Source organism: Mobula hypostoma, chromosome 20 (assembly GCF_963921235.1).
Source record: "Mobula hypostoma chromosome 20, sMobHyp1.1, whole genome shotgun sequence".
Classification (NCBI taxonomy): Eukaryota; Metazoa; Chordata; class Chondrichthyes; order Myliobatiformes; family Myliobatidae; genus Mobula; species Mobula hypostoma.
In genome coordinates, this window is record NC_086116.1 from 22,130,575 (window position 1) to 22,154,291 (window position 23,717).

The 23,717-nt window shown below is 39.5% G+C and overlaps 1 protein-coding gene across 3 annotated transcripts in view; it reads left to right on the forward strand.

Annotated features, from left to right (window-relative positions):
• The window catches only part of apaf1 (apoptotic peptidase activating factor 1), a 246,539-nt gene that overhangs the window by 136,167 nt on the left and 86,655 nt on the right, over positions 1–23,717 (forward strand). For all 3 annotated transcript variants that reach the window (XM_063072508.1, XM_063072510.1, XM_063072509.1), the window contains exons 18-20: positions 11,483–11,611; positions 15,551–15,676; positions 19,255–19,374. In XM_063072508.1, the coding sequence (XP_062928578.1) occupies positions 11,483–11,611; positions 15,551–15,676; positions 19,255–19,374 (375 nt within the window). The remainder of the gene's footprint in view (positions 1–11,482; positions 11,612–15,550; positions 15,677–19,254; positions 19,375–23,717) is intronic.

The window sequence follows — 23,717 nt, forward strand, 5'->3', positions numbered from 1 at the left end:
TGAGGTTGAGCCTATCTTATCGTCCTGGTGAAACATTCAATAGTTTTAAAACAGAGATAGAAACTGTTCTTAAATCTAGTGGTATGTGCTTTCATGCTTTTGTATCTTCTACCCGAAGGGAAGGTAACAAGAGATGATATCCAGGGTGGATGGGATTTTTGATTATGTGGGATGTTTTACTGAGACGGGGAGAAGTGTAGGTGGAGTATTATGTGTAGATCTGATCATCGCACATTAGGAAGGATGTGGTTGTGCTGGAGAGTGTTCAGAGGGATTCATAAGACCACAAGATATAGCAGCAGAATTAGGCCACTTGACCCATCAAGTCTGCTCCGCCATTTCATCATGGCTGATCCAATTTTCCTCTCAGCCCCAATTTCCTGCCTTCCTTCCGTATTTCTTTACGTCCTGACCAATCAAGAATCTATCAACTTCTGCCTTAAATATACATATAAACTTAGCCTCCACAGCAGCCTGTGGCAAAGAATTCCACAGATTCACCACTCTCAAGCTAAAGAAATTCCTCCTCATCTCCATTCTAAAAGGACACCTCTCTATTCTGAGGCTGTGTCATCTGATCTTAGACTCGCTCACCGTAGGAAACATCCTCTTCATATCAAGGCCTTTCATCATTTGATAGGTTTCAATGAGGTCACCTCTCATTCTTCTGAATTCCAGTGAATACAGGGCCAGAGCCATCAGACGCTCTTCGTGTGACAAGCCATTCAATCCTGGAATCATTTTCTTGAATCTCCTTTGAACCCTCTCCAGTTTCAACACATTCTTTCTAAGTTAAGGGGCCCAAAACTGCTCACTATACACCAAGTAAGGTCTCACCAGTACTTTATAAAGACTCATCATTACGTCCTTGCTTTTATATTCTAATCCTCTTGAAATGAATGCTAACATCATATTTGCCTTCCTTACCATAGACTCAATCTGCAAATTAACCTGTAGGGAATCTTGCACAAGGACCCCAAGTTCCTTTGTGCCTCAGTTTTTTGTATTTTCTCTCCATTTAGGAAAAGTTAACCCTTCCATTTCTTCTACCAAAATGCATGACCATAAACTTCATGACACTGTATTTCACCTGCCATTTCTTTGTCCATTCTCCTAATCTCTCCAAGTTCTTCTGTAGCCTCACTATTTCCTGCAAACTACCTGCAAATTGTGCAACAAAACCATCAATTCCTTCATCCAAATCATTGACGTATAACATAAAAAGAATCAGTCTGAACACAGACCTCTATGGAACACCACTAGTCACCGACAGCCAACTAGGAAAGGCTCTCTTTATTCCCACTCTTTGCCTCCTGCCAATCAGCCACTGCTTTATCCATGCTAGAACCTTTTCTGTAATGCCATAGGCTTTTAGCTTGTTAAGCAGCCTCATATGTGGCACCTTGTCAAAGGCCTTCTGAAAATCCAAGTACATAACCTCCACCTATTCTCCTTTGTCTATCCTGCTTGTTATTTAGAAACATAGAAAACCTACAGTACAATGCAGGCCCTTCGGCCCATAAAACTGTGCTGAACATGTACTTACTTTAGAAATTACCTAGGGTTACCCATGGCCCTCTTATTTTTCTAAGCTCCTTGTACCTATCCAGGAGTCTCTTAAAAGACTGTATTGTATCTGCCTCCTCCACCGTTGCCGGAAGACCATTCCGCGCACTCACCATTCTCTGCGTTAAAAAAAAACTTACCCCTGACACCTCTTCTGTATATTTCTTCAAAGAATTCCAAAAGATTCGTCAGGCAAGTTTTTCCCTTGAGGAAACCATGCTGGTTACAGCCTATTTTATCCTGTGCCTCCAGTACCCTGAGACCTCCTCCTTAATAATCAACTGCAACATCTTTCCAACCACCGAGGTCAGACTAACTGACCCATAAGTTTCCGTTCTTGTGCCTCTCTCCCTTCTTGAAGAGTAGAGTGACATTGCAATTTTCTAGTCCTCTGAAACCATTCCAGAATCTAGAAATTCTTCAAAGATCATTACCCTTTTGGCATACGTTCTCTATTTCCAGTTGTAATTTGTAAACCACGTCCTTTCTACTGCTTGGGGGGTCTGTAAACAACTCCCATCAGGGTCTTTTTACCCTTGCAGTTCCTTAGCTCTATCCACAATGATTCAACACCTTCTAACCCTATGTCACCTCTTTCTAATGATTTGATTTCATTTTTTTCAAAAGAGCAACACTGCCCTCTCTGTCTTCCTGCCTGTCCTTTCAATATAATGTGTATCCTTGGACATTAAGCTCCTAGCTATAATCTTTTCAGCCATGATTTTGTGATGCCTACAACAACATATCTGCCAATCTGCAACTGTGCTACAAGCTCATCTACCTTATTCCATGTACTGCGTGCTTTTAAATATAACACCTTAAGTCCTGTGTTCACCCTTTTCGATTTTGTCTGCCTTTTACATTCCAACCCATCCTGTTGACTTCAATTTTGCCCTATTAATAGCCTCTCCTCACTACACAATGCCTCTGTTTGTAAACCATCTACCTCATCTTCATCCACCTTCGCTGTAATACTACTTAAATTGAAATTGAACGCAGCTAAGGACACTAAATGCAGCATGCTTAACCTTTTGATTCCTAACTTTGTCTGAGATTATACCAGCATCTGCTTCCACTAACTGTTCTGGCACTCTGGTTCTCATCCCCCTGCCTCTCGCTTAAACCCCACCATGCAACATTAACAAACCTTCCCACTAGGATATTAGTCCCCCTCCAGTTCAGGTGCAAACCATCCCTTCTGTACAGGTTCCTCCTTCCCTGGAAGGAGACACCAATGATCCAAAATTTTTATGGCCTCCCTCCAACATCAACTCTGCAGCCACATATTAAACAGTATAATCTTCCTAGTTGGCATCTAATTTCTTGAACTTTGCCACTTGACCTACATATTTCATTAGTACCTGCATGGATCATAGCCTCTGGCTGTTCACCCTCCCACCTAAGAACACTGAGGAGTCAATCCGAGATGTCGCTGGCCCTGGCACTCTGGAGGCAACATACCATCCGGGAATCTTGTTCCTGACCACAGAACTTGCTGTCTGCTCCTCTAACGAATTGTCTATCATTACAAAGTGCCTTTCTCCCCTCTCCCCCTTTCCATTCTGAGTCACAAAGCCAAACTCAGTGTCAGAGACCTGACCACTGTGACCTTCCTCTGTTAGATCATTCCCCCTCAAACAGTATCCAAAGTGATAATACCTAATGTTGAGGAGGTGGCTACATGTGTGCTCATTAACCCCTTTCCCCTTCCTGACTGTTACCCAGCTTCCTATGTCCTGCACCTTGGGTGTAACTACCTCTCTGTATGTTCTTTCTATCACCCCTTCAGCCTCCGGAATGATCCGGATTTCATCCAGTTCCAGCTCCAACTCTTTAATGCGGATTGTTACAAGCTGCAGCAGGATGCAATTCTCGCAGCTGCAGTTCCCATATCCCACAAGAGGAGCATTCTATATCCTGTCTGGTATCTCTACTGTCCCAGCTGAGAAGGTATAAAGAAGGGAAGGAGAAAAAAAACAACCTTGAGCATTTTTTTTGCCACCTTTGACTGCAGTCTCAAAGAGCTAAAAGCTCAAGATCAGCACTTTGACTCTGTCTACTCAAGTGATGGCTGCTGCGCTAGCCCTGCCTTCCTTTAATTTGCTCTTGCTGATCAAGCCCAAATGTGGATTGGTCACTGGTCAAAGCTCTATTTCGCTGAAGTGACCCGCTGCTCCCTTTTCTACTCGGGCGTTTGACCTGAGTGAAACCCGCTCCTCTCAAAACTTCAGATACCCGGATTGGTCACTGGTTAGAGCTCCACTTTGATGAAGTGACCTGACAGGTCCACCTGGATTGGAGGACTTCTGTGTCGGGAGATTGGGTAGGCTGAGCTTGTTTTCCCTGGAGTACAGGAAGCTGAGGGGTGATGACGAAGGTATATAAAATTGTACATGACAGACATAAAATGAATGTTCAGAATCCTTTTCCCTCAGTCGGGATGACGAAAACGACATAGATTTAAGATGACAAGGAGTTTTAAAAGTGGATTTGATTAATATTTAGAGCTAGGTGCTAGAAGAGGTAGTAGAGCCAGTAAAATCACTACTTTTAAGAGAATTTTAGACAAGGCCTTAAGGATAAGAACCAAGTGCGGGAAAGTATGATTAGAGTAGATTGGTGAAGAGGTCGACGTGGATGTGAGGCTGAAGGACCTATTTCTGAGGTGTACTAACTGATTCTAACTGTGTGACCCTGTCTTCAAGAAAGCTGCAGACCATACATGATTAGTGTCTCCCCATATATAGTTTATACCATTTTGTAAGCACTGTGAAGAATGGTAATGTGGCCAACTTCAAGTTAACTAGCTGTTTCTTTTGCTGTTAATCTCAAGTCATATTTCACTTTACAAGAGCGAAGCTCTGAAACCTGAACCAAATAAACTTAAAAGTTTAATTTCAAGTTTAATTATCATTCAACCATACGTGAATATAACCAAACAAAACCATGTTCCTCAGGGGTCAAAGTGCAAAACACGTTACCAGCAGCACACTGCAAATAGCACATATGGTTACGATTTCAGAAAAACATAGAAAAAAATATGTAGCTCAAGTCCCCGACAGGCATGACTGTAAATTGTCCTGGTCTAGCTTGTTCTTCCACTGAGTGAAGACTGGAGAGCAGCACAGAGTGAACACCAGGGTTAAAGGAAGAATTGATGGGAAGGGCTAACTCCAACCCAGCACAATTCCAGTGCACCCAGCAGAGTCCTCTGCACTCTCCCCTTGGTGACTGCAATAGGCCGCTGTGTCCAAAGCAACACCGAGACTGAGACCGAGTCCTCACCACAACTGAGGCAACACGGTTCCCCCACTGCCTGTCTTGCCAATAAACAGACCAATGTGTTACCAATGTCCAACAGGGTCTTGCGATCCCAATAAAGGTATCCAAGATGATCACTCACTCAACATTTCGGCACAACAATATGCAACAAGTCCAGGTGACAACAATATACAGTAAGTCCAGCTCCATCGCTATTGAGCAACTCACCGATGGGATAGCCCTTGATGTTTTTGGTATCCAGCAGTGATGTGTGATTGTAAGAACAACATTACAAGATGAATAAATGCTCCTTTGATTGGACTTAGAGTGCTGTGGCGTCTGAGTGCACTGCCATTATACCAGAAATGCCCTGTATGTGCCAGGTAGGGACGGGAGCAGGGATGGAGTTGGAAGATTGTGGCAGATGGATGGTAGACTGGCAGACAAAAAGAGAGAGGAAAAAGAAGAAACACATAGATGTAATAAAGTGGAGGGAGGGAGCTATGGTATACAGAAGGAGATTGCAAATATTAAAGAAAATACTATTTAATTTTCTTTTCCTTTTATCATAATTTTGAACAGACTTTCTTTTGCTTCCTTTTATGAAGCAATGTGCTCTACCAGGGAGATGAGGAAAATCTATCATGATTTTTAAAAAATCTAAAATCTCTTGTAAAGCAAATTAAGTTGATATTATGCTTTTCATGCCATTTGATGTGCAGTGATTAGTAATAAACCAATTGCTTAAAAGTAGCTTGTGTTTCACACCAAGAAACCATACCTAATAGATAGCTGAATTTATTGAGCTATTTCATTTGTATATACAAATCACTCAACTGGTAAGACTGTAATTGCAGTTAAAAGCAGACAATCTGTAATTTACTAAGTAATTAGCTAATGAGAGACATCATCTCCTTCAAGAATGATGGTGTTTAGTGAGACTTCATAAAATGTGATTACTTTTCTGATTCCTGATTTTAGAATCATAGTTTGGATTGGTATGTAAATGTGTACCTCCAGATAATAAATTGGTCCATTTCGTCCAATGTATTATGTGAATAGCTTCTGTTTTAGTGTTTTATTTCTCTCAGAGAAGAAAGGACACACCTAGATTTTGTTTTACTCATTTTATTGGTCAGCATCGGCAAACTTATTTAACATTATAGCACAAAATAGGCTTTGTTCTGCATATTTGTTGTAACAACTGTAAAGCATTGTATCAAGAACCCATAGTAACACATACAAAATGCTGGAGGAATTCAGCAGGTCAGGCAGCATTTAGGGAAAGGAATAAACAGTCCACGTTTCGGGCAAAGACCCTTCATCAGGGCTGGCTGCGTGTTTATTAGGAGTGTGTTTTTGCAATACAATTTTAATTCTGAATCTCTTCTGAGGACCATTAGTAAAATGTGTTTTCTGTAATCCTGTGTTACAAAATTCTGATATTTTCGTTTATATGCTTGAAGATAGAAAATATATTGAAAGGTTTGTTCAGATTTTTGCCAAGCAACCATGAATATCAATTTGGAATCTTAAAGTTCAGGATATTTTCTCTTTTTCCTGTTACGTCACCGACATTTAGGGCAGCAATGAAGGTCCTCCATCTCTGGTGGTGGTGAGGATGACTTCATCTTGTCAGTAGCTTCCTCTCAGTTTTTACTACTGTTAGTCATGCAAATCCCCAGTGAAGACTCGGGAATACTGTCACACTCAGATGTAGAAGGATTCTTCATTGCTATTTCCATAATGGTTTTGTTTTACCATTTAGGGTTGTTAGCCCTGAGCTGAACCCCTGAACCTGTAGGATTGGTGGACCACTGTTAGTGTGGCCTTTACCCTTTGACCTGTTTGGCATGGGTGACTCTACCAAGAGCCAAAGCGTGAAGTCTTGACTCCAGCCAGCATAGCTTTGCAAGTCATTGAGGCATGCAAGCCTCCAAAACACAGCAAGGTGGTGGTCCTCTTGGAGGTTGAGACATTATGAATAATGGTCATTGATATTTAACACAATAATTTCCATGAAAACGTATTTAATTCTTTATCAGTCTTGGACTGTCAATGTGTGTTTTTGCTACAGCTGGGATCTCATCCAAGATTTAAAAAATATTAATTGGTTTACAAATAAAATTAAAACAATACATATTTATCAGTTGATTACATTTCAGGATTCATGTGATATATTGCACTGTGTCTGGGAGACCATTCTGGGGATAAGAGCTATATTTTCCATTTACCAGATATATAAACACGGAATACAATCGTGCTGTCTTAGTCTCAGTAGAGAGAATGCTAACTTGCAAATGAATATGCTTGGCTTCATGTTGAAATTTCAAAAAAATTAGAATCAAGGCATTTGCACAAATGGAGTAGATTTTCTTTGTTTGCTGCAGCATCTGTAGTCTGATAATTTTAAAGAGAATGCTCAGTTTATTGTTTCTGGGAAAGGTGCAAATGGATCAACAAATAACTTTAGGTTTTCAATGTGTGCACACAGTCTGAACATTTCAAATAAATACCATAGCTTCCCACAAGTTGTTATTACGCTTGTAAGAAGAACCCATCAAATATGAAAGTAAGAGAAATCACCTCATTGCAAGTGTGCTAAGACTTTCAGTTTAGTCCAGAAAGGTATGATTTAACTGACGAGGCCATACATAAATTGTTCCTTTTGCTATCAAAATGTTGAATTCCAGTAGCATTATTCTAAATGTTTTCAATACCTCACTGAGCCACCCACCTTCTGCACAAAACAGTGCACGCAATAATTCTTTCTAAAGGTTCTTTACACTGACAGTCGTTGAGTCTAAGAGACGTTATGGAGTTGACTGGGGAGACAACAGCATCCATCTTGTGTCTCACATAGGTCTTGCTGTTGAATAATGTATTGAAATAAGAACAGTTAATCTTCAATCAACCAGATACCAGTTTCAGTTCTGCTGAAGGGTCTTCAATCTGAAACATTAAACAGTTTTTCTTTCAGCAAATGCTGATTACCCAGCTCAGCTTTAGTTTCAGATACTGCTGCTGATTTGTGATTATTTCATTATGCTACCTTTCATTATGGAGCACCATCTTTGAAATGCTAGTCAGTTTTTCCCATGACATCACAGAGACCTGATTTTATCCTGGAGTTGATAAACAAGATCATGCACTTTGTATCTGCATGGAAGTATGCCAGTACTTCGAGTTCATCATGAAACCTGGAAGGCATTTAATTTATCACACTAAACAACAGTCCAAAGTTTAAAATTCTACCGGGGGAAGTACAGTAATCTTTTCTTGCTTCCTTTCTATTCCCATAAATGTCACTTCCCAAACATGGCATGCAGAACTGAAAACATTGTAAAATTTAAAATTACCTTTTTTTAATATGAAGTTCAGAGGCTTAGTGGAACACAGTTCCCTGCTGTTAGCAAACAGCATTTCACAAAATTGTCATTAGTATATTGATGCCTTGATAACTTATAAAGCAGTTTCATAGTTTACTGCCATTTAGTTTTTGATTTTGTTTTGCACCATCTGTAAGATGGTTGCTGGTCAGACAACTCCCTTTTTAACATCTCCAATTTTTGTAAGCATACCAGAGTGTTTCACATTGACATGTCTTTTGTGTTGTGTTCCTTTGGGACTCAGCATTCATCCACAGAAAAAACATGTGTTAAGTAATTTTGAAGTTCAAAGTAAAATTTATTATCAGAATACATGCACGTTACCACATACAACCCTGAGATTCCTTTTCCCTCGAGCATACTCAGTAAATCTATGGAATAGTAACTATAACAGGATCAATGAAAGAGCAAGAGGAAAGAAGAGAACAAATGGTGCAAATGCAAATATAAATAAATAACGAGCATGAAATAACAAGATAAAAGAGTCGTTAAGGTGTGATCATTGGTTGTGGGAATATCTCAATAGATGAGTGTAGTCATCCTCTTTTGTTCAAGAGCCTGATGGTTGAGGGTAGTAACTGTTCTTGAACCTGGTGGTACAAGTCCTGAGGCACTTGTACCTTCTAACTGATGGCAGCAGCAAGAATAGTGCATGACCTAGGTGGTGAAGATCTTTGAGGGATGCTGTTTTCCTATGACAGCATTTCATGTAGATATGCTCAATAGCTGGAAGGACTTTACCCGTGATCTTTTGGGCCCAATTCACTACCTCTTGGAGGGGACTTTCCACTCAAATGTATTGGTGTTCCCATACCAGGCCATAATGTAGCCAGTCAGCACACTTTCCACCACATTTCTGTACAAATTTGTCAAGGTATAAGTAGTTTTCAATAAAGTAGTCATCATCACAACCACCATCATTATGTAGCATGTTGTGTGACGTAAGCGATCACAGTCTTCCATCTGTCTTTATCTCAGAAAAGTAAGATTTGGTTTAAAACCCATAAAACTATTGATGCTCATTATCAGTTCTTTTACTTTATTTTGACAGGCTAATGTTCTTCTGTTGATCTCACATTCCTCATTTATACTGCTTTTCTCTTGAGCTTCACTTTCTCCTCTAGCTCCTTACAATTTAAATCCATATATTTCCCTTCAGGCCAGTAGACCTTAGTCACAGTTTTACTCCAACAGAGGTGGCCAGCAATCACTTAGAACTCCACCGAGAGAGAAATGGAATAAGAATTTATCAGGAGGGATCTAACTAACTACTATTTTCCTGCAACCTAGGATATAACATTGCAAGTTTGCTGTTATCTATTTTAATTTCTTTCTTCTGGTGCCTGAAAACGTGAACCTAAAGCCCTTTCCTGACAAACAAGAAACTATCACATAGTGAACAGCAAGACTGACACTAAATGCTTGCATTGTATGACAAGTAAGCATTTTGGTTAGAAAGTTTGTATAAAAAGTGTGTTATCGGTTTGAAAAGAGGTCTGTAGAAGATGCATAGAGAAAGATTCTCCAGTACTGAATAGAGTGCCTGGGAGGCTCAAAGCCCAGTGCAAGGGAACAATGGCTTATTGTGGCTTGGAAATTAACCAGCCCTCCTCTCATCATTTTAACTATATTCTGCTTTGCAATCCAACATAACAAGTTTTATTTTAAAAAGAAAGTGACACTGATCAACCATTAATTTCTAACACATTGATCATGTTAAGTGTTACCTGTGCTAAAATCCTAGTATTTAGTTGTGAGCCAATTACATTTTTACAATTACTTTGGGACAAACCAGAATTTTTTTTCATCACTAAGTTTACTTTCTCCCTTTTCCTCGGTTCTACTGGTGAGAAGAAAACCAAGCAAAGAGATTTATTGTATTTAGAGATGCAGCATGGAATAGGTGTGAGCCACGTCACCCAGCAGCCCCTGATTTAATACTAGCCTTAATCACTGGACAATTTACAATGACCATTTAACCTAGCAACTGGTATGTCATTGACCTGGGAGGACCTGAGGAAAACCATGCATTCCACGGGAGTATTTATGGAAACTCTGTACAAATGATGCTGGAATTGAACTCCGACACCCCGAGCTGTAATAGTTTTGCGTTAACCACTACACTGCCTTGGTGCCCCCTGCTTCAAGTCTGTTCAGTGGTTGCTTTGAAACATCACAATTATTGAAACGTGCTGGGATGGGCACAAAAATGTAAATGAAGCCCAGAAAGTATTAAGGTAAATAAAATTAATATTTTTTTTAAACAAAAAATGAAACTGGATCAAATATCCTTTGGTATTAATCTCATGTATATTTATTGTACGATATGTACAGATAGTATGATGAAGCAGGAGTTCACCACAGATTCAAGGTTAATTACATTAATTATGTACTTTGACTTCAAGGTAGATAGGTATATCAGTTAGTTGAGATTACTATGCAAAAGTCTTGGGCATATAGATATATAGCTAGGGTACCTCAGACCTTTGCACAGTCCTCTATTTGTCAACATGGAGCAGAGAGTGAGTTTGTAAATCTGGCAGGAGTAAAGGATGCTGGGAATGGTAAGGGTGAAGCGCCACGGGAGTGGGGTGGGACGGGTGGCAGGGAAGGAGTGCTGAGGCTGAGGGGTGGCACAGGTGCAGACATACCCCTCCCTGAGACACCAGGCAAGGTATTTTGATTCCAATCAATTGGTTTATTAGTCATTACAGAATGTCTCTCTGGTGCTTCCTGCTCCCTTCCCCTTCCTTTTTCCAAACATGATCCCCTCCCCCGCTCCCTTCCCATTTTTAGTCCGCAATAGAGACCTGTATCAGAATTGGGTTCCCTCACTCACATATGTCATTAAATTTGTGTTTTTTTTCTGCAGCAGCAATACAATGCAACACATAAAATTATTACAGTGCTGTGCAAGTGTATTAGGCACCCTAGCTATATATATGTGCCTAAGGTTTTTGCGCAGTACTGTATATAAATGGGATTGAAAACATCATGTGGAGGATCACAAATTTACAGTTCGCAAAAAATAATGAAAGAATTGTACAGCACTGGAATAGTTTTGATGCCTACTGTTTTTGTTTCACGTGCCATTTTCTTGGCTTGGTTGCTTTCATTATCTCTGAATGCATGTGTTTAAAGGGTTTTGGAGGGGGTAAGTTTTTTTAAGACACCCCCGCCAAATCTTATTAATTAAACTGACTTTTATTTATTAACATATCTTTTCCCAAGTTGTTATTACCAGGCTATTTTACTTTATTTTTCAGATTTATAATGTAATGTCTGGTGACTTGGTAAATGAATTAACAATGAGCCGTTACAGCACTATTCAGTCTTGTGATATTTCTCCTACCAGACCATTGCTGGCTGTGGCTTTGTCTCACAATTCTGTTGAGGTAAGTGGATGGTCCTGAGAAATGTGCATTTATGTGCGTCATTAATGCAAACACTCCGGAGACACCAAACTAAGTTTTGTAAGTGAAAGCTTAAATTTGCTTTGAGCAATGGATGGGTGTTCAGAAGAGTGTTGCAGAGCAGAGGTCAGAAACAGTGAAAGGCTTGGACGCTGATATTGGATTGGGAGAAGGACCAACAAACCAAAATGAAATGACTTCAAGGTTGTGAGGGACACCTCAGAAATCATTGAGTGGAATTTTGTACTTTATTTTCACAAGAAAATGTTCCTGAGCTTTTCAGGAATAAGTCCTGAGAAACATGACATGGATCAATCCATCTCTTGTTTTCTTAGGAGTCATCCTAACTGAGCCATTTTCATAATGCAGCTCAGCTCCTTGTGTTTTTATACTTAATTTTATTTAACCTCTGTCCCTTGCAATTTCATTCATAGTAATATCACAGGAAGAATTTTGATAATACCTATCGTGATAGTCCCCTTACATTCCCATATCTAAATATTGAACCATAGCATTTCCTCATACTCTATATTTCTGTTACCTTGTATTATTATTGGCTTTCATTTCTATGAGGGCTGAAATACTACTACTTTTAACTCGGGCAGCACATATTGGGACTCAGATTTAAAATACTGAGCCACGGGGAAGTTCAGCCTTTGGCGGATGGAGCAGAGGTGCTTGTTGAAATGGCTCCCCCAATTTACAATGGATCTCACCAGTGTAGAGGAGCACCGGACACAATAGACAATTCCAACAAGTTTGCAGGTGAGGTGCTACCTCACCTGGAAGGACTGTGTCGAGCCCTGAATGGAGGTGAGGAAGGAGGTGAATGGGCAGGTGTAGCACTTTGGCCACTTGCAGACATAAGTTCCTGAAGGGAGATTAATAGGGAGGGACGAATGGACGAGGGAATAACACAGGGAGTGATCCCTGCAGGAAGCAGAGAGAGTGCGGGAGGTAAAGATATGTTTGGTACTTCTACTTTTAACTAGAGCTACAGACAATTCTGGGGATAGTACCACCTATAGATTATCCTCAGTGTTACACCATCTTGCTTAGAAATAAAAGACTTTTCAATTGTTATTGCTGGATCTAACACTTGGTGCTCTCTGACGAACAGCATCAAGTTTCAGATTTCAAAATGACATAGTGCGAGGCCATTTGACTCATCACGCCTCTGCTGGTTCTTGGAGCATTCCCATTTCACCAGCTATTTCTCTGAGCCTGTTCTCTCTCATATACCCAGCAACTACACCTGGTTCTCCTTTCACTCACCAACATTCAGGGCAATTTACAGTGAATCAATAGACCAGCATGATCTTGTGAAGAAATGAGAGCATATTGGGGCATTAGCATGGTCACCAGGAGACCATGGAAATTCCATGCAGGCAGCATCAGAGGTCAGGACTATAACTGTGTCACTGGTACTATGTGATAGTCACACCACCTGCAGTGCCTTTGTGTCATCTGCCTTTTTATAGTTCAGAAAAATAATCAAAATAAAATTAATGAGATCACTCCTTTTTAACTGCACTGGATTATCTCTCTCCTAATAAAACCCTGTATGTTGTCATGACTTCCACATTGTACATAGAATGCTCATAGTTTTGTAGATTTGTTTATTAAATCTCTGGGTTTATTTGATTGTTATGATTCAATGTTCCCTTTTATCTTCTTGCCCACTGTTGCAGCAATTTCCCACTTTTCTATCTTGAATCATCAGTCCTGAGTTTTCTTGCTATTTAGAAAAGATCAGGCTTTTTGAATTTTATCGTATTTTCTTCATATAATTTATTGATTTAGGGCCACACTCCTTTGCTTCACACTTTTCCAACGAGCCTATTGGTTGGGTTACATTTCATGAATCTTGTGGGAGCACATACAGAACTATCAAACCATTTTCCAGAGTCTCTGACATTAGCAGTGTTTCCCAGTCCATGGGCATGAATATTTATAGAGAGGATAGATTTGGAGTGGGGAGAAATCAGCTGCAATTTCCTGCTGAAGTAAACTGCAGGATCTCGTCTTCTATTTTCCAACTGGCCAGTTGCCTGGTGGGGAGCCAGTGGCATCACAATGCCAGGCATACTTTTGAATAATTCTCTCGGCAGAGGATTGAAGCTAGAAATTGTGGTCTGCTGAGCTGGTGATAGCTCGTAATTGAAAGTAGAGAGAAAAGTTCGCCATTGGTGAGAGGGGCCTCAATTGCCTAAGGGCTTCCTTGAGGGATCATGATCCTGATACTTTAGGATTGCCATAAAAATCACTCACTACCTTGAACTATCAGCTCCTACGTCCACTTTGCCACCTCGTTCCTGGAAGAGCTGGCTGTGTGGCAGTTTGATTAAACTAATTTACATCTCAATTTTACATTCAAAATCACTGTCAATTGAATTCATCATCATCATCAGGTGCCATGCTCAGTTTGAGCTTTGACTGTCATGGCCCACACACTCCTATTTCGGGTCAAGTGGATCAGTTCATTGGTATTCATTTCCAGTTCCCTGGCTGCTGTCTCCATCATCATTTGTCTTTGCCTTCCTCTTGCTTTCTTCCCTTCAATCTTTCCCATAATTACCGTGCATTCTAACTCCTCTTTCCTAATCACATGTCCAATGAAGTCATGTTATCTTATCATGATCTCAACATTATTTCTCTTTTTGTGCTTGCTCTGTTCATGACATCCTCGTTAGATATTCGTTTCGTCCATGATATTCTTTGCATCCTCTTCAAAAACCACATCTCTGTTGCTTCAATTCGTTTCCTCATGCTACTAGATATTGTCCAACATTCTGAGCCATATAACATAACTGGATAAACGTAACATTTCAGTGCTCTGAGGCAGGTTGTCATGCCTAGTTTAGTGTTGGTCAGTATACTCTTTGTTCTCGTAAAGGTGTCTTTTGCCATCCCTATTCTCCTTTTGATGTCCATGTTGCACCTGCCATCTGATCTCACCCAGCTTCCTAAGTAGCAAAAGTTCTGTACTTGTTTTATGTCTTCCCCGTTTATTCTCAGCCTAGAGATAGGATTCTCCTCCTTTTTAGATATCACCATACATTGTCTTTTTGCAATTGATAGACCCATTTTTGCACTTTCTTCAACAACTATATCCATTAAGTTTTGTACTACTTCCTCCGTACTTGCGATTAACACAGTGTCATCTGCATATCTGAAATTATTGATGTTTTCGCCACCAACTTTGATTCCCAAGATGTCTCTTATTTTTTGTAATATTATTTCACTGTGCACATTAAACAAATCAGGGGAGAAAATGCCTTGTCTAGCGCCTCTCTTGATTTTCGTAAACTGACTCCATCTATTCTTACAGCGGCAGTTTGTTCCTAGTACAGATTTCTGATTAGGTGGAGGTCTTTTGAATCTAGATCTAGAATTTCCTGTAATATTTCGAATAACTTATTGTGCTTCACTTTATCAAATGCTTTTGCGTAGTCGATAAAACAAACAAACAAATCTTTTGCACTTGAATAGCTCGTTCTGATAGTATCCTTATCATCAATATCGCACTTCTTGTACCTGTGTCTTTCACAAAGCCACATTGTTCTTTACCTATTTCAGCTTGTATCTTACTTTTAGCTCTTGTCATCAAAATTCTTAGAAGTTTCTTGGTGATATGACTCATTAAACTTATGGTCCTATGTAATTCACGTTCTATTGCTCCAGGTTTCTTAGAAGAGTGATAAATACTGATTTTTTTTCATCTCTTCTGGTATTATTCCAGAATACCTACCCTGGGAGCGATGAATGACTAAGGGGTAACTCCAAAGCTCTGAAAGTCCCCCAATCACTGGTTGCAGTTTAGAGTCATACCCAAGACTCGTCAATGAATTACTATCTCTTATATTGTAATATGAACAAAATTAACCAAGGCATTTAATATTTTTGTTCAATTCCTTCTAGTTATGGGACATGGTATCACTTAAGAGAGTGGCTGACTGCAGTGGACACTTGAGCTGGGTTCATTGTGTTCAATTTTCACATGATGGTTCAAAATTATTGTCCTCTTCAGATGACCAAACCGTTAGGGTAGGTATGATTTTAATAAATCATTCTGTGAATGAAAAAACACTATGCACAATAACTACACATACAGTGTTGCTTTGGTTAGTTTCAATTCTGTAAAAACATCATTATGGAACAAAGAGCCATCCATCTCGATATGTCCCAAATGATAATTGCTCCATCTTCCCACAATATGTTACCTATTTCCTTCTCTTGCATTTAAAATTATGCTCCAGTTTTTCAGATGTACAGTAAGATTGTATGTGGTTAATCTCTGAGGAAGCATGTGTACTGGAATAGTATCACCAGAGGAAAAAAACGATTTTGAAAAGAGATTTGTATCAAATGTTAATTTTTTATCATCCCCGCCTTCCCCTCTCAGCAAATTTGAGGGAAAGCATTTCTCATTCTCAGGAATGATCTTTATGTTGTATATATTAGACTGAGAAACCGCAAGAAAAATTTATAAGGTTGAGCTGTCAGACTTGTAATAACATGTAAATGATCTGCAGTTTTAATCAATGTGAGGATATAATGTAACTTAAAAGTTTTATTATTGTATAAGATTTTTACCTTTAGTTCAAGTATTGCTTGTATGATTAATTGACTACTAAGTATCGATCACTCCTTCATAGCTTCTGCTACTTGATGTACTCTTGGTTCCTTCCCACTCATTGTCTCAAGCTAAATCAGGCTGTATTTCCTTCCCCTGTATCCAACTCCATGCTGAATCAGAATTAAACTAATCCATACCTCACAAAAATAGTGAAACATTTGTCTTTGTAGCATTGCTCAACTTTGTACCTGCCTTCAGCACCATACTATTATCTAGATTCCTGATGTTTTACCTTTCAGTCTCAATTATTCTGAAGATCTGTTGGCCTCCTGTCCTCCAAATTGCAAACTTCAGCTCAATTAAACCTGATGCTCACGGTCTAGCCAGCCTCATGATTTTCTCACCAACCACCCTTGGCTTCATAGACCTATAATTTCAAAGTGTTTCAGATTTGCTATTCTCATCACTGTAATAAAATTTTTGTGAAATTTACTGCTTATAGAAATCTAATTTCCTACAGGGATTTTATTTTTCCAGGAAAATACTTCTCATGCCTTCTCTGCCATTCAGTTTGATCATGGCTGAACTTACCTCAATGTCACGAACTGCAAATCCAATGATTCTCTTAGTGTTTAGAAACTAATCAGTTTCTGTTCCAAACACTCAACTAGTGAATCTTCACAGTCCTTTTAGGAAGAGAATTTCAACAATTCACGAACACCAGGGTGAAGAAGTTTCTCCTCATCTCTACTAGGAATACTGACCTCCTCTTCTCAGAAAGTGATCTCTTATTCATATGAAACCCCAAAACATTTTTGTATGTATCAATGAAAACATCTTTCATTTGTGTAAATGTTAGACCAGGGGTTTGCAACCTGGGGTCCATGGACCCCTTGGTTTATGGTAGGGGTCTGTGGCATAAAAAGGCTGTTGAGAGCCCTTGCTTTAGACAGTTCAGGCCCAGTCTTTTGGCTCTCAGATATGACAAACCTAACATCTTAAAAATTAAACTGGTGGAACTTCATTCCACTCCCTCTGTCACAAGTGTATGACTGCATCTGTCCATAATATTCAGAAGCGTAATAAAAAACATTTTAAAGTTTTCTGAATTTCCACTTGACTAAATATTTTGGACTGCTGTAGCATGCCAACTTAAAAGTAGAGCTGTTCAGATTGCTTGGTTGCACAGATTCCCTCTGTCTCTTTCATCCTATAAAGTTATTGAATAGATGAAAGAAACCGCCTTCTTGTTACACCTTCATGTTGTAGCACATGAGTGCTTTGTCCTTTCTGAAATGATCTGCAGTGCAGCAGACTTTCATCAGTAGTAAAATCTGGTGATTTTTATTCTAAAGACTGTGTATTCCGATGACAAATCTCGTTATATTTCACCACCTTCAACCTGCAATGAAAAGGAAGTTCATCTGAATGGAGTTTGCTACTGATAAACTCCATTCAAAGTCAAAACTAATTTTAGCACTTCTGAAATACCGTGGGCAGATCTAGCCATTTACTTTGCTATACGGTGGACTAAGCATTGTTAGTATTATTGTCTTGTCAGGAAAACTACACTGCAAAGTATTCCCTCTTTAGATGGAAGGCAGGGAACACTGGAACAACATAAATAAGTGAATGAGCTTCTTTCTGTCTTTTCGAGTAAATGAATTGCTTGAGCTCACTGATTAATGGTAAAATATTCACTAATAAGACCATTGGAGCAGAATTAGGCCATTTGGCCCATTGAGTGTGCTCCACCACTTCATCATGGCTGATTAAATGGCCATTTTCCTCTCAGCCCCAATGTCCTGCCTTCTCCCTGTAACCCTTCATGCCCTGACTAATCAATAATCTTACCAACCTCTGCCTTAAAGGTGCCTAATGATTTGGCCTCCACAGATTCACCACTCCGGTTAAAGAAATTCCTCCTGATCTACGTCTAAATGGACATCCCTCTATTCTTAGGCTGTGTCCTCTGGTCCTAGACTCCTCCACCATAGGAAACATCTTCTCCGCATCCACTCTATCGAGCCTGGTCTTCTGGTGGTCATAGTATTTAGTTTTCAGACAACGTTTTCAGTGATGCACAGATTCGTTAATTTTGGGGAGGGGAGGAGAAGATGGTGGCACGATGCAGCGCGCGCGGGCGCTCCAAAATAATATCAGTATTTGTTAAGTAGGTACTGTGCACAATCCTATTTGATGGAGACAGACGGAAGAACATCTAGAGAAACTTCTGAAATGTCTGCTTCGCTTCCACTGCTACTGTGCGATCGAGCATCTCCAGAGGGGAAGGCCCCAAATCCTCGGCTTTGCCTGTTGCCGGGGCCGGAGTCGAAGTGCTCGGCAGAGATGGTGCTCGGTGTCGGAGGGCTGGTCGGAGGCTCAAAGTTTTCGGACGGACTCAAGAGTCGGCTGTGGTCGGGTGCTTCCAGGGTGCTGCATCGGCAAGTTTGCGGTGCTAGAGGTTCATGACGGAGAGTTTTTCTTCCTTCTACCGTCTGTGTGAGATGTTGGGACTTTCGAGAGACTTTGAGACTTTTTTTTACCGTGCCCATGGTCTGTTCTTTATCAAATTATGATATAATATGTTATAATTATGTGGTTTTTGTCAGTTTTTAGTCTTGGTTTGTCTTGTGTTTCTGTGATATCATACTGGAGGAACATTGTATCATTTCTTAATGCATGCATTACTAAATGACAATAAAAGAGGACTGCGTGTCCTCATAATCTAATCTAATCTAATTAGTTTCTGCATTACACTATAACCCTTTTTCATAGTGAAGCATTATGTTTTATGTTATCTCAAAAGTTGTATTGTCCTCTACTTTCCTCTGACTTGTTTTTTAGGATATCAAATAGATTACACACCAGCAAGATGGTGCTGGGTTTTTCCAATATCACTTCAATATCTTTTAAACTTTTTTATGAAACTTAATGTCATTTGGTTTGGGTGAATTGGTTGTATTGTGTGGATAATAGGCTAGAGCAGTGAAATAATTCATAAATCTTCTGGTTATAACACTTAAATTATATTTTGTTTTGACAGCTATGGGAGACAAATAAAGTGCATAGTTCCTCCGCTGCTTCTTTGATACAGTGCATGGATGCAATCTTCCAACAGAATGAAACTTTTGTTCTAGTATCTGACAATAAAAAATGTTTACAGGTAAGCATTTTTTTGTTTCTAATGAGAAGGTTATGAATTGGATTCTCAATGGCTCTCTGTATTGTTGATTTAAGCAGCTCTTCTCAGAGCAGCCAATTTATTAGATCTGACCAGATCGTCTATTTGCTGTTTCCATTTGCTGATTCAAAAGAAGGAGAAAGTGAGAGCAAATAAAATCTTTCTAAACAAAAATCATCAGTTTAATGTCTTTCAATTGCTTCGTTTTCTATTCGCTGTATACTTCCAATGTAGTGGCATTTAAAGTTCATTTGGTACACAAGGAAGAATACTTAATGCAGAGAAGAAAAGATCCGTGAAAGGAAAGCTACAAAGCAGTTCCAAAGAAGACATGACAGTGGCGATATTTCATTAGGAGTTTGACAAAAGTCAGTGTGTTGCAAAAGCCTTTGCAACTTTCTGTAGTGTACTGTGGAGAGCATTCTAACCAGTTGAATCAACGTCTGATATAGTGGGGGGGGGGGGCACTGCACTAGATTGAAATAAGCTCCAGATAGTTGTGAACTGAATCAGCTCCATCATGGGTACAAGCCTCCCCACTCCCCAGCATCCTGAAACTCATCACGGAGCGATGCCTCAAAAAGGCAGCATCCATCATTAAGGACCAGTACCATCCAGGACATGCTCCCTTCTCATTGCAATCATCAGAAAAGAGGTACAGGAGCCTGAAGACACACACTGAATGATTCAGGAATGGCTTCTTCCCCTCTGCCATCAGATTTTTGAATGGACATTGAACCCACGAACACTACCTCACTACTTTTTTTTCCTCTTTTTGCACTACATACGTGTGTGTGTGTGTGTGTGGACATACACACACACTGTAAGTTACAGATAATAAACTCGAGAAAGTATACGAGACAATAGTAATGCTTTATTATTATGAATTGCAATACACCGCTGCTGCTTAACAAAAAAATTCATGACAAGTTCCAGTATAAGATTCAGATTCTGATTCTGAGCTGAAGAAGTAATCAAAGTTGGTTTGCAGTTGAGATCATATGCTGGTTTGCTTTTGGGACTAATTTACTGAATATAGTTAGAAAGATGCTGGAGATATACAGCTCTTATTTCAGTATGCAGTTTTTATTTAATTTCAAAGATAAATTATCCTACTGTGGTAGAATTTTATATCAAGCTTAAAGTGATTTAGTTCAAACTGAAACCAGGATCTTAAATCTAAACAAAACCATCAATATCTGTATGTGCCTCGAGTTGGAAAGACACTTTAGAACGCTTTGACTCCATCACTTGGTATGGATTGTGGAACACATTAGTCAGATTTGGCTGCCACAAACATTTGACCTAGTTTACAATTGCAGGGTAGCATCCTAATCAAAAGCTCTATAAAGGAGCCAATCTTAGTGAACACTGATTACAAACAAGTGCACAAGTACATATTTGCACTAACACTTCTGTCAAATTTTTTCTGCATTTGTGCTGCTTGCTTGTCACAAGAATGAAGCTAGTGTTCAGAATTAATTGAAAGCAGCAAGTACACTCCAGAAACAAGGCCCCCCAAACCTCAGTAGCTAAACTGCAGGATGCAGACAACACTAATGTCTGCACATTCTCAAAAGCTGAGCTCCGAGGTACCTCGGCTCATTCATTGAAGCATATTGGAGAATGGATCCCATGCTCAATTCAGTAAAAGTAAGGTCTTCTGCCAATGTGCTTACAGTAGAAAACACTGCCCTTCGTCAGTAGAGGTTTGTGTGAGGTGCTGGGAAACGTGGACTACTTGCTGTGTTTCGGGAGCATATGCTTTGAAAGGTGGACAACAGTGAAGGAATTCACCATTTGCTTCCTTGAGAAAACTCAATATTCCCATTGACCCTGAGGAATCCCTGGCTGAAGACTACCAAAAATGGAGAAGGAACATTCAGGATGGTGATGAGAACCTGGAGTACATACATGGTAACCACACAGAAACCTTGAGTAAATGTCAGAAGGAGCACACCACCAGACATCTCTGCCCCCACCCTGTAGAAGAGTTTAGTTCTGACATTGGCCATATCAGTCACCTCAAAATTTTCAAAACTTGAACAAAGCAAGACATTCTTGATCCTGAGGAAAAAAGATTATATTAAATCAAAGAAAGCCTAAGGATTAAGAATCCTTAACATCCGCAGCTATCTGTAGCAATGAATTCCACGTATTCACCGCCCTCTAAGGAAAGAAATTTTTCCTCATTTTTGTTCTAAAGTGATGACCTTTGATCTGAGGCTGTGCCCTCTGATCCTAGACACTCTCACTATAGGAAACCTCCTCTCTACATCCACAAGGAACTCAGCCGGTCATGCAGCATCTGTGGAAAAGAGTAAACAGTTGATGTTTCAGGCCAAGACCCTCCTTGTGTGTGTTGCTTTGTATTTCACAAAAAAAGCTTGAAATTAACGGACACCAATAGGTAAGAGTGAATGATGTGCTGGAAGAAGTTAGCATAAAAGTGTATTGGAGACTCATCCCGAAGAAGTAGTATTCTAAAGGGGAGGATGAGGCAACTATGGGTGACAAGGGAAATTAAATACAGCATAAAAGCAAAAGAGAGGACATACAATAATACAAAAATTAGTGGGAAACCAGACAGTTGGGAAGCTTTTAAAAACTATTAGAAGGCAAACAAAAAGAACAATAAGTGGAGGAAAAAAATGAAATATGAAGGCAAGATAGCCAAAAATACAAAAGAGGATATCAAAAGTTTTTCCTATGTATAGTGTAACAGAGAGGCAAGAGTAGACATTGGATTGTTGGAAAATGACACTGGAGAGGTAGTAATGGGGAATAAAGAAATGGCGATGAACAGAATAAGCATTTTGCATCAGTCTTCACTATGAAAGACACCAGCAATGTGCCATAAATTTGATAGAGTCAGGGCAGAAGTGAGTCTCGTCACTACATATAGGAAGGTGCTTGGGAAGCCGAAAGGCCTGAAGGTGGTTAAGTCACTTGGACTGAATAGATGACACTCCAGGATTCTGATAGAGGTGGATGAAGAGATTGTGGAGGCATTAGGAATGATCTGTCAAGAATCAGTAGACTCAGGAGTGAATCCAGAGAGTGGAAAATCATTGTTGTCACACTACTCATTAAGAAAGAAGGGAGGAAAAAAGTAGGAACTTGTAGGCTGTTTAGCCTGACCTTCGTCTTTGGTAAAGAGTCCATTATTAAGGAGGAGGTTTTGAGTGCAGTGGATTCCAGTTAATTGGGACACACCAAGACTAGTACATTTTGGCCAAGTTTAGCAGTTGCCTCAATTAGCCAGAGCTCCACAGAAACAGTTTAAAAAGGTATAAAACAGACAAACTAGCATTTAACTGAGTACCAAATTATGTACCAAATTATGATAAAACACTGAAGAAATTAGAACACTAAGAAAACTACTACAGTACTACAAAACTGAATTAGTTCCTAATTGTTATTGATGGAGGAACTATCCAGTGTACATTGCTGTGTTCTTTTGATTGACTATAAATGAACAAAATCACCTGGTGCATATAATAAATTACGTTCATACAATGCTTTCGATAATTGCATCCTCCAAATCTTCATTTTCATTGTAGCAGTCAAGATGATTGTTGATAGCTTCAAATTCTTCATAGGTCCTAACTTGTTGAAGTAGTGAAATCATTTCTTTTTCACTCCCATCTGCTTCTGGCATCTCCAAGCCTGAATGCTTGAAACTGCAGTGAGTAAAGCAGTTTTAAATTGCCTTACTGTTTATTACTCGCCAACTATCAATGACAAAAATTACTGTTTTATGAATTCAAACACATGCACGGTGTAGTGTCTAATGGCCATATGACATGCACGCAACTAACACGAGTTTAAAAACTCTTCGGCAATAGTTTCCTGTCCCAAATAAGTAAAAGGAGTCCCAGCTATTTTCTTGACTTGGTTTGGTTGTTTAAAGGTTGTCCCAAATAAGTGGCGCTGGCCAATAAACCAGTTTCAACTGTATTTGGAAGCACATGGTAAAATAGGCCAAAATCAGCATAGTTTCCTTAAAGAGAGATCTTATCTGACAAATCTGTAGGAATTATTTGAAGAAGTAATACAAAGGATAGACAATGAGGAGTCAGTAATCGTTGTTTACTTGTATTGGAGAAGGCTTTTGATAAGGTACTGCACGATGCTGCTAAACAACATAGGAGCCTATGTTATTAAGGTAAAGGTACTGAAGTGGATAAGTGTTTGGCTGACTGGCAGAAACAGAGAGTGGAAATAAAGGGAGTTTTTCCTGTTTGGCTACTGACGATTAGTGGTGTTGTATAGGGTTTTGGTTCTGCAATTTTTCATGTTACACATTAATGATCTAGATTGCA